The sequence below is a fragment of the Lynx rufus genome, unplaced genomic scaffold, assembly GCF_022079265.1.
Source record: "Lynx rufus isolate CCGP_SWC_20201006 ecotype Redwood Valley unplaced genomic scaffold, mLynRuf1.p SCAF_6, whole genome shotgun sequence".
NCBI lineage: Eukaryota > Metazoa > Chordata > Mammalia > Carnivora > Felidae > Lynx > Lynx rufus.
The window spans coordinates 35241756-35254179 of record NW_025814878.1 but is presented as its reverse complement, the minus strand read 5'-3'; the positions used below and the strand labels follow the sequence as shown (position 1 = coordinate 35254179).

The 12424-nt window shown below is 37.2% G+C and overlaps 1 protein-coding gene across 1 annotated transcript in view; it reads left to right on the top strand.

Moving 5' to 3' along the window:
- CLVS2 (clavesin 2) overlaps window positions 1-11988 on the top strand; it is a 64426-nt gene extending 52438 nt beyond the window's left edge. Inside the window, exons 3-5 of the mRNA XM_047101373.1 lie at window positions 256-366; window positions 6636-6856; window positions 11901-11988. Coding sequence (XP_046957329.1) covers window positions 256-366; window positions 6636-6856; window positions 11901-11988 — 420 coding nt within the window. The remainder of the gene's footprint in view (window positions 1-255; window positions 367-6635; window positions 6857-11900) is intronic.
- The last annotated feature ends 436 nt before the right edge of the window (window positions 11989-12424 follow it).

The window sequence follows — 12424 nt, the reverse complement described above, 5'->3', positions numbered from 1 at the left end:
ATGGCACTCTTAAAAGCGCTGAAGTTAGTAATTAACTGTTCTTGAGAAGAATTTGCTTTATTACATATTGCTTCACTTTCGGTATGAACATTATAATGTTTAATATGGTAAGGGTCTTTGTTATTCATCTTAACTATACAAATAATCTCATTTAAGTGTGTGGAATAACAAATTTATATACCATATGATTTCCTTAAGCCTTCTCAATATATTAAAGCATGTTTTGATTTTTCTCCCCGCTTCGTGTTACTCTAGGATAGTTTCCCAGCACGATTTGGAGGAATTCATTTTGTCAATCAGCCATGGTATATCCATGCCCTGTATACCGTGATCCGGCCTTTCCTAAAGGAGAAGACTCGGAAAAGGGTATTTGTTTGTTTCTTTGTTTTTATACTTTTTTCTCCTCCCACATTCAATGAATTATGATGCATAATGTGTATATAATATCGGGTGTGGTAAATGTACCTCTATATTGCATATAAATATTCAACATACAAGATATTTAAAAATTCTTAAAGACCATATAAAAGAAATATTCAAAAGCTCGCAAGCCTGCTTGTCTATTTTCCCACAAATTGGGAGAACATGTCAGTACATTCATGATAAAGCCCCAGTTTAAAGTAAAAAAAAATTATGCCATGTTACTAGATTGTTATTAGTACACCTAATTTCAAGTAAGATCTAGAGAAAAGTTATCATTTTATTAGTGGATATATGAATGCTAGTTATTTCACAATGTGTATCATATTGAATATAGTGAATTTTGTGAAATCTAATATAATTTTGTGGTGATCATCACGATCGATCACACATTTCAGAAAGAATGCTGATGTTTAAAAATATTAATATTTGTTTAGATTGCAAGTTACTTGAGTTCTAAGGCTCGGTTTCATTTAACAATGAGGATATTCAAAATACATGCAACAAAATAATCATTTTTTCTGCAAATAAGATGATTTATATAAAGCGTTTAGCACAGTGTATGGTACGTGATAAATGCTGAACGCATTTCTCATTATTATTAATAATACAGACTTTAAAATGTGTTTTAACGCACATTATTTCATTTTAGCCTCCAAAAGCCTTCTGAAGTGTAAATTTAGTAAGCAGTATCTCCTATCTTGGTGCTAAGGAAAGTAAGTCTTAAGATGGAGTAACTTGCTTACTCAGTTCCACAGCTATAAAGCTCGTATAGGAATCCAGACATCTCCAGATTTAGAGCTATTTTTACCACCGTGCTGTGACCAATTTTCAAACGATTAGTTCCAAAGTAAAGTATACTTTACTTCTAAATCTTTATTGAAGGCAATTTTCCATGTTTCCCAATGAATGAGAAGGCACTTCAGGTATTTCCATGCCATGTTGTAGAAGCCTCCTTGTGAGCATAAAAGGGAAGTAATTGTTCAGTATGTGTTTGTATCAAACATTAGTGAGCAGAAGGTCTTCTGGATATGAGTTTGTTGAAAATGTTTCAGTAGTTTAGGAGGAAGAATTCTGTAAACAATTATAATTTATATCAGGAATAGTTTCTACCAGTGAGAGTCAAATTAATTTACTAGAATTAAGAAAAATGTATTAGATTTAAGAATTAAGAAAAATGTGTTAGAATTCAGAAAAATGTATTGATGTGCTTCACAAGTAACACTTTCAAACTTTGTTTTATGAAGAGATGATCAGGTGATCCAAAACACCTGCTGGGGCTTTTAGTACGCATTATACTAGTGAATGCTTCTGTAGTATTCACTCTATGCCACATGCTGTTCTAAGTACTTTACATATGTTAACTCATTTAATCCTTACAACAATGGCTCAAGGGGAAGCATTGTTATTTTTCTCCCTCTATAGATGGGAAAATGAGTTACAGAAGGTTAAGCAAATTGCTCTAAATCACAGCTAGGAGGTAGTAGAGCTGAATATGTGGATTTATGGGAAAGACAGTGCCAGACAGAGGGCATGGCAAAGACAAAGGCCCTTAGGTAGAAACATGCCTGGTATATACACTTAGCAAAAGCAAGGAGGCTCAGAAAGCTGGAGCAGAATGAGCCGCTGAGGAGGGTAGTAGAGGATGGGATAGAAGGGGGTATGGCGTGGCAGATCACATGGGGCTTTGTATTCCATTGCAAGGGTCTGGGCTTTCAGTCAGAGTGAAATGAGAAATACTTTGAAAGACTACGAGTACAGGGGTGACTTGTTCTGAGCACAATGTTCTGCTCTGTTGAAAAAGACTAAAGAGGATCAAGTCTAAAAAATGAGGAAAGTTCCAGGTTTGCGGTTATTTGAGTGAACTGAACAGTTTTGACAATGCCTAGAAAAATTCTTTGGTAGCATTATTCCAGATGGAAGTGAGGTATCTGAGCTTTACCATTTTAATTAAAACCATATGACTTATAAATAGTTATAGGTTAAAACACTTTTAATTTTTACTTAAATAATTAATGTAATGTACAAAGCAATTATATTTCTTTACAGGTATTCCAAGTGATGCATTCAGCATCACCACATTACTCAAACACTTCCTCAGATGTTATAAATCTATGCTGTGAAAAACTGGTAAAAGAAAACTTAAGGAATAATTGTGAATCTTTTGTCACAAAAAGGAAACACCTGATTATCTGTTTATTTATTTATTTATTTATTTTCATTAAACGAAATCTGACTTTGAGTCTCCAACATGCTGGACGGATAGGCATATGAACCTGAAGTGGTAGAAGGGTCCCTTCTTCCCAAAATCTCGTTGATATATGGAGTCTTTCATGCAGAACCAAACTTCCCATCCGTTATGGCCACTTGACATCTTCATTGTTGAAGCCAGTACTAGTTCCTTGAATAAAGGTTTCCTTCTGCTCCCAAGTTATCTGTAATTAAGCTAGAAACCAATGGCTAGGCTTCAACTCTCATGCACCCTTCAGCTATTCTAGGGCTGTGGTCTTGCCACTCACCAAGAGATGACAGGATATAGCTTTCCCTACTGATGGGTGCAGATTTCCACCTGTTCCTCCATATGGTGGACTCTGCTATTCCTTGCTAATTCCCAAATGTATTTCATTTTCCTTCCTTCCACTCAGGTCACTTGCCATAATCTCTTTAATGGCATGGTTTAGGGAAATAAAATAGAAGCATTATTTAGGCTAATTCATAGAATTGTAAGGTACACTGAGGCTAGGGAGCCCACAAAGACAAGACTTCCTGAATGAAATGGTGGAAGAGAAAAATATAAGGAGAAAAAAAATAGCAAAACTTAAATAAATCATGCTGCTATCAACAACTAGTTAAAACAAAGAAAAATCTAAAGCAAAAATTAAATAGTTGGATTATTGCAATGCATCCTTTTGCCCATCCCAGAGGTGCATTCACATTTAAGAGTTCTGGAATCTTCATATAGTATATATCTTTCAAGAAACCTTGGGTTTGGAGACATGACAGTATTTTATGAATTGTCAAAACAGTAAATGCACAGTAAAACTAAGTAAACTATATAATATGCTAGATGGTGAGAAATGATATAAAGAAACATGATGTAGGGAAAGTGGACAGAACTTTCCAGGTTAGGCAGGGTTATGATATTAAAAAGGCTCACCAGAGGAGGTCTTCCTGAAAGGAGACTTGCAAGAAAAGGCTTGCAGGAGATGGGAGAATAAGCCATAGGAATATCTAAAGGCAAAAATCCTCAGACAGAACATCCATTGCAAATGTCCTGGGACAAATGCATGCATGGTATGCTTTATCAGGAAGTAAAGGGGTAGGTGTGTTCAAAGAAGAGGTTTATGGAGGACCTTACAGGATTTACTCCTTGAGAAAGGAGAAGCCAATGGGGAATTGTGAGTGGAATAACATGATCTGACATGGTCATTCTGGCCGCTGTGTTAAGAATAGAGCACAGGTGGCCAGAGTGGCAGTGGGAGAACAATTAGAAGGTTAGTGCAGTAATACAGTTTGAAGGATGATGATAGCTTCATTTAGGATTGTAGAGGTGGAGTTGGTCAGATGTTCAGATTCATGATATATTTTGAAGAAAGAACCAAAAGGATTTACTGACAATTTAGAGAGGAATTAAGGATGGGTTGAAGGTGTTAGCCTGAGAAATTAGAAGCAGTCATACCACTAACTGACATTGAAAACAGGGAGGAGCTGATTTTGAGAAGAAAGTTGTGAGTTCAGTTTTGGACATATTAAGTTTGAGGTGCCCATCGAACTTTTAAGTGGAAATGTTAAGTAGAGAGTAGAAATAGTGATATAAATTTCAAAGGAGAGGTCTGGATTTGATATATAAATGTTTCAGTGTATGGACAACATTTAGGTCCACTGGACTGAATGAGGTCACCAAGAAGTAAGTACACTTAGAGAAGAGAACAAATCCAAGAACTGAAGCCTGGAACTCTGTGACATTAAGATGTTGGGATGATGAAGAATAATCAGCAAAAGAGACCGAAAAGAAGCATCTGTCAAAGTAGGAGAAAATCGTGAGATGCTGGGAATGTTTCAATGAGGAGAGTCATTTATATCCAGTGCTGTTGAGAGTTCAAGAAAAACAAAGGCTGAGAATCGGACACTGAATTTAGCAATGAGAAAGAGCCTGACAAGAACTATCTCCATGTTATCGTGGGAGGCAAAGCCTGTTTGGACTGGATTCAGGAAAAATGGGACTAGAGTATTTGGACAGTGAATATAAACAACTCCTTTGATGAGTTTTGTTATAAAGAGAAGGAGAGAAATAGAAGAATAACTGGAAGTAGAAATCTGGCCGTGAGAGGTTTTGTGTGTCTTTTTGAGAGGGAATGGAAAGAGAAGAGTTGGCAGGTTTGTTCTCTAATGGGAAAGATCCACCAGACGGAGGAAGTGCGATGATGTGAGAGAGACTGGAAAGAACTGCTTGAGCAGTATAACTGAGTAGAGGAGAGAAGATGGATTCTAGTGCACAGGTGGAGAGGTTGGCCTTTGTAGAGTTTATCTTTCCATTGTACTAGAAGCGGAGGCACAGCATATGGACACAGATGCTGGTGGGTGGGTCTCATCTGGTTGCCCTATTTTTTCAGTGAAAGAGGAAGCAAGGCCAAAGCTGAAAATGATGTTGAGGGAGGAGGTAGCAGAATGCTAGCAAAGAGAGAGGAAGTAGTGTGCTAGGATTACATTTACCTCCCTAAGGATTTATGATGATAACTCATGCGTGACTTGAAAGGAGGTTTGTTACGTGAAGAAACACATCTAATGAAATAAGATTGTATAACTAATAAAATAAGAGTTTCAGGTGCCAGAACTCAACTTACCACCGGCCTCAATTATTTTAATTTCTCCTAAGAAGAACCTAAGAGTGTGTGTGTGTATGTGTGTGGTGGGGGTAGGTAGGGGGACTGTTGTGCTCTGCAAAGAGGAGTGGAAGTGTGTGAAGTTTGCAATTGGCCTGATGTACTTGGCAGCAGATGGCATCTTCTCCCTCTGTTGGCCCCACATCAAGTATTTCAGGCAGCCATTTCCTCTGCCTATTTTGGCCAGGGACCCTCTCTCACCTGCTTTTACTGGTCCATAATCTGTTGAAATTACTTGTTGATTGATCATTCCCATCCCTATCATTTTGTTTGAATACTGTAGACTAGTTTTTCTTTGTTTTCCCATATATTTACTTTAGTGGACTTTAAAAATACAGACAGCGAAGATAAATATATTAGCCTGTTTGTTCATCATGAACCTGAAATATGAGTCACTTTTAAACTATAAGTGACTATTTCTAAGTTACTTATAAACTATAATCCTTAAACAAATGTTCTATAAATTATTTGAGATGACAACAATGCTTTTTCAGAGAAGACCAATCTATAGTTTTGAGATTGAAATGAAAGAAGAGGAAAGAGGTAGTAATTCATGGAGGAATAAATCTTGCATCTGTAGCTTGAATAATTTTCCAGTTAAAAAAAAAGCTAGATGTAGACAGTAATACCAATAATTAATGTGTACATAATCTTTACATTTTCACTCCATTATTTTATTTTTCTTTGAACAATAAATATAGAAACCACTAGTAGAGAAGATGCTGGCAACATTATAGAACTTAAGTCCTTTGGGATGTGAACCTTCACTCAACCTTTCATTATGATGATGCTAATCTACTTTTATTTACATTACACACTTTGCATTACAAAGCAGTAATTTAGTGGTTACAGTGTTCTTATTTTTATTGATGATAAAGAAAAAGCCAAAGTAGTAACAGCTTTTGGGCTTAATAACTTGGATGGGCTCTACAGTTGATGAGTCCCTTATGAGAATGGTCTATTTTAACAGCATTCATTATGCACACCATTAGCTTTGCACAACTAACATCAGGATGATGTACAGATCAATATGCACATTGGATTCTACTCATGACCTCAAACTATAAATTTTGGGTTCCAGCTCTTTAACCCAACCACCCTCTGACTTTCTAGAAACTACTTAAAATTCCTATGCCTCAGGATTTTTATATGAAATATTAGTATAACTATACCATCCCTGTCTGTTTTACAGAGTGGATGAAGGACTTAAATATTTTAACAGACATGGAAAACTCTTATTTTTGCTTTTCCTAGCCTCACTCCCTGCTCCTAGCCTTTGGATTGTATTTATTCTCCTGTGTGTGTTTCCCCTCACCCTTGTTGCATTTGTAGATATTTTTGCATGGTAACAACCTGAACAGTCTACACCAACTAATTCATCCTGAGATCCTGCCTTCTGAGTTTGGAGGAATGCTGCCCCCTTATGATATGGGAACGTGGGCAAGAACACTGCTAGATCACGAGTACGATGATGACAGTGAATACAATGTGGACTCCTACAGTATGCCTGTAAAAGAGGTGGAAAAGGAACTCTCTCCCAAGTCCATGAAGAGGTATGCTGGAGGTGGCTGGGAAGTGGGCTGGAGCCAGTGTGAGGGTGCCCCCAGTTAACTCCAGGTTTTATACTTTTGGGGAATATATATTTGGTGGGATTTTAAATCCTTTTATGCCTCCATCATTAGATGTCTAAGAGAGTTAAGTCAAAGATAAAGTCATACAAGGTAATGTCAGCACAGTTTTGTTCCATATTCACAGAGACTCTAACAAGGCTCTTAACTGAATGAGCCACCCAGGCGCCCCTCAACCACTTGGTCTTAATCAACTCTACATCCTCCTCATTCTGGTCACTGCTTATCAGTCACTTCCCTTATTTTTTTGTCTGTCAAATCACTGATTTTATTTAATTCTATTTCCTCTCCCCAAATTTAAGCTTCATGAAGACTTCAGTGGCTTTGTCTGTCCTGTTCTCTGAATTGCCAGTGCCTGAAGTAGGGCCTGGCACAAAGAGAGGGTATTCACTGGGTACCAGTGGAGTGAATGAAGGAGTGCTCTGCTGTCAGTGGCCCCTTTTAGGTGCCATGTCCAGAATTGAATAGGTGACATCTGATGCTATCACTACTTGCATTTAGGTTCCAGAACCCTAGCTTTGCCCTCAGTGGCTTCCTTTGATTTCTGTTTTTGACTCTATTGCTGTGGTTCAGGCAGCGAAAGCACATTGCTGACTCATCTTGAGCTCCCTAACACTAGAAGGCTCTTTACTTACAGATCCATATCCTCATAATTCTCTCTTTCTGTGTTTAGCTTTTTCCTCCAAGCAGACAATTTTAATTGATTAACACCATCTTGTTAGATTTGGCTCAGTCTGTCCACCTTTTGAAGTCTTTTTGGATCTTGATTTTCTTCTCCAATTAATTAGGCCATTCTGTCCTCTGACGACTTGGCTCACAGCACATTGACCTGCCAACCCTGAGTTTCTTGCTTCTGACATGGATTGATTAGAATTTCAGACATCCTTTGTTTGGGGTAGGTTTTGTATTATGTGAAGTTCTTAGGGTGTTATCTGAAAACTTGTGAAGAATGAGCCTAAGAAAGTTATTTCACTTGAGTCTCATCTTCTCTAAGTCAGGGAATGGCAGTTCCCTGTTAAGAATGGGAGAAAATCGTCTCCTTTTCTCTATTTTTCCCCCCAGTTTTATATTATCATTAGATTGAGAGGGTAAAAAATCATTCCTTCACCAAAGACTTGTAGATATTTCCTCCTTTGGGGGCATTTAGCTAGAGGTGTAGGAAGAAGACTTTCTGCCTCTGTGTCAATTTGTGGAGGAATACCATAGTCCATGAAAAGATACAAAGTTCAAAAGACTGTGGGTGTTTCAAAGTGGAGGAATGTCTTTTGCCTTATATCTCTAGTACCTAGGATAGTGCCTAGGGTAGGCATGTAACAGTTGAGTGAGTAGCAATATTAATATTGCCATGGTAATATGAGCTCTGATTTTATTGAATAATATTCCACATCTGTTGTTACTACATGTCAAAGTCCATCTAATGCTTTGTATACATTGACTCGTTTGCTTCTATAAATAACTAATAGGTTAGTACTATTCCTCTCTCATTGGTGAGGAGATCCAGATAAAGAGAAGATAAATAACTCCCACATGTCACATAGACACAAAGTAGCACTGCTAATATTGGAAACCCAACAATCCAATTCCATCAGTCGTTTCCTTAACTGCTACCATTTGTGACCTGCCAAAGTATGTGCTGGACTTTATGCATGCATTATTGAGTTTGATCCCTAGTACATCTGTATGATGTAGGTGTTGTATTCTCCCTCTTACAGTTAAGAGAACAAAATCTAGGAAGTTTAAGTAGCCTTCTCACGGTCACAGAGCTAGCAAATAGCAGACCTGGAATTGGAATCCACTTCTGTCCAAAATCTGTCCTCTTAAACACAAAGGTATAACGCAACATTGTGGGTGCATAATAAATGAATAAGTGATAACTGAGTGATTAAATTTAAGTTATTGGGTTTCATGCAAAAAAAAATAGAAGTTATTCATTGCAAAGACACTAGAGGCTATGTGGAGAAGGTTCCCATATACTATGAGTTAATGATAAACAACTCCTTCTATTGTAGCTGAAACAGGTGCATTCACTTATGATCCTGCACAATTATGATCCTGCACAAATAGCCCTGTTGTGAGGTACCTGAGTGGCTCAGTTGGTTAAGCATCCAACTTCAGCTCAGGTCATGATCTCACGGTTTGTGAGTTCCAGCCCCACATCTGGCTCTCTGCTCTCAGTGCAGAGCCCACTTAAGATCCTGTGTCTCCCTCTTTCTCTGCCCCACCCCTGTTCATGCTCTTTCTCTCTGTCAAAAATAAATGAACTGAAAAAAAAAAAAAAGTCCTGCTGTTTTGTATAACACAGCAAAAAAAAATCTGGACTAAAATAATGGTTCACTTGGGACAATTAAATACCAAAAAATCTTAATCAGAAATCGTTTCTGCCTGGCTTGTTTTATTGAGGAATTGTTCTACATATGGAGCCAACATTCATCATCCAACAATTCTGATACTGGTAGTTCATGATAAAAGCAAACTAAGAATTTAATCCCAGGTTGAATAGTGCACTGTAATTTAAAATATTTTATTAAAATAACCATATTCTCTCATCACTTTTTAAAAATAGTCAAGGAACTTAAGGATTTAAAAGACTGTATGTGTGTGTGTGTGCACATGTGTGTGTATGATATATGTTTTCATAGAACCTTTTGGCAAATGCTTGAATTGTGCACTTTGTGCTGCCTGAAGAGCTTTGGCATGTACTTATTCAATATTATTAGGTTATGCTTCAACATTCATAGAATAAATCTAACTTGGTGAGAATTTTAAAATGGATTTTCTGTTAAGAATTTCTTTTTTATAGGATAAATGGCTTTATCTTTATTACTCTTGCTTTTAAATGCTTAATACCAAACTTCTTTCAGTTATGGAAACTATTTGTTGGGTAGAATTAAAGATATTAAGATCCTGTTGTGTAACAGACTGATACACATTGTGTTCACTGTAAGGAGAGAAACTGATCATGTCCCTGCTTATGGAATTTACTAGTAGTCACATTAATACTTTAGTGCAGGGCATCAAATGAAATTTTTTTGTTTTAACATGGATTTTTCTTAGGAGACTATTTTTTTGTTTGTTTTTAGTTGAGTCCAAGTAAAGCAGCGTTAAAGGTCTAATTCCTAAGTGTTTTGTGCCATTTTTCACTGTGTTAAAATGTTATTTTATTCATCAAATAAATTATTTTTCCTAAGATATGGGGCGCTTGGGTTGCTCAGTCGGTTAAAGGTCTGACTTTGGCTCAGGTCATGATCTCTTCGAGCCCCGCATCGGACTGTGTGCTGACAGGTCAGAGCCTGGAACCTGGCTCGGATTCTGTGTCTCCCTCTCTCTCTCCGCCCCTCCCAGCTCATGCTCTGTCTCTCTTTCTCTCCAAAATAATAAACATTAAAAATTATTTTTCTGAAGATAAATTATTATTGCCTTTAAAAATGATACACAATCTTTTATTCCTTCTTTTCTTCCTCCTTCTTCTCTCCTTCCTCCTCCTTTATTTCCCCTTCTCCTCCCTGTCCCTCTCCCTCTTTTCCCTCCACTGTCTCTCTCTCACCCATCTGCTCATTCAACTTTAGTTGGTCTCCTTTCTGATATACACATGTATAACCTATTACTGAGATAAAATAGTGAAAATGACTTAGGAAATAAAACATTCCTATTTTAATGTCCTCCCCTTTCTTTTCACTCCCTCTTTAGAGATGAATTTCGGTTTATTTAAATAAAAGAGTCAATTAATCAGTTAATCCTATAATTATTTTTGCTTTGATAATTAGTTCCATTGCTGTTCTTTTTCATTAGCATGTGCAGTTGTATTTTAGCTTACAGTCTTTTTTTTTGAGAGTTAATGAGGTCTGCTAAGAGGCATATTGCCACAGCAATAGCCAATTGGCTGGAATGCAGCAGCGGGGGGAAAATTCATTGCTGAGAATTTTAAAAGGGCAGCTGCTTCTTTAATGCCATAGCTATTAAGAATGCAGTTTCCTGCCATAACAGTAGTATGTTTCATTGACTTTCCCTCTGCCCAGTTTCAAGTTGTTTCCTAATGATGAATTGAGATATAATCCCTACCTACTATCAAAGGCATGTATAAGGAGTTCAAATGATTGCTCTTGTAATCACAAAGTGCTGCTGCCTCAACAAGAGGGATTTTTACTCTTTTAAAGCCTTAAATAATTTCATGAAACTTTCCAGAGTAAGACTGATTTTATTCAGATGCTCTGGTGGGAAATTTAACAAAAGCTCACATTCAAATTTTGATTCCTTTTCTTTTCCTATTGTGGTCATCCAAAATGAAAAATGATGGTTAGGGACGCTTGGGTGGCTCGAATGTTTGAGCAATGGACTCTATTTCCACTCAGGTTCTGATCTTATGATTGGTGAGGTCTAGTGCTGCATGGGGCTCCACGCTGATAGCGCAAAGTCTGTCTTGGGACTCTTTCTCTCTCTGTGTCCCTCCACTGCTCTCACTCTCTCTTTCAAAATAAATAAATAAACAAACATTTAAAAAGGTGGTTAAAATGCACATTCGTGTTGAATTTGTTTCCAAGAGCTCTTTAAAACAGGAACCAAGGCTCCTATCACTTCTACATCATTTCTCATAACAATAGTTTCACTGTAATAATTTTCCACTTGGGGATGTGCTATTATCATCCATCTGTCCTACGCTATAAATTCTCACTCTCAAAGAAAAGACTCTTGATCGATTGGGAAGAGTAGAACTTAAGCCTATTATGGTACATTTAGAATTCTTTGCTGCTCATGATTTTATTTAGAGCTCAGAGGGGATTTTTTTCTCCCTCTGATGCAAAACCCATGGTAAGCATGTCCCTCTGTAAACGTGCAGCATTCTCAGTTCATAAAGCCTTTGATGTAGGGAAGATAATCCGCATCCATGAGAGCAGTAATAATGGAGAAAAGACGGAGAAGGGAACATGATTATTTGGTAATAACTCTCTGACATTAGCCTTATCATTTCCAGATCCCAGTCGGTAGTGGATCCTACAGTACTAAAACGCATGGATAAAAATGAAGAAGAAAACATGCAACCTTTGCTCTCTCTGGACTGATAAATTCTCTACACTCTCCATGGATTAGAAATGGAAGGTACTTGTTTTCAGCAACAGGGACAGCACTGTGGAAGAATGACCAGCTGGAAACTTATTTATTCATGTTAATGTAGCATAATATATAATAAGGCATTGGGCTTTCCCATTTGCCTGAACCATGGGTGCCCTGGTCTGGAGTTAAAGAAAAAAGTCAATAATTTATTCTGTAAGTGCCAAGTTCTTTGTAAATATAATGTAATCTTCATGTCAAGTTTGTAAACTTTGGTAGTAACTTAAATTGGAAAAGATTGGCTCGAGACCATACCAGTGATATGAATTATAACAAAAACCAGAAAAGACACATACACAATGGAAGCTAATTAAATGTAGCCCTGTTTCCTATGAAGCCATATTTCAGCTATCATAGTGATTGTTTCATTGTTTTTCTCTGAAGTTG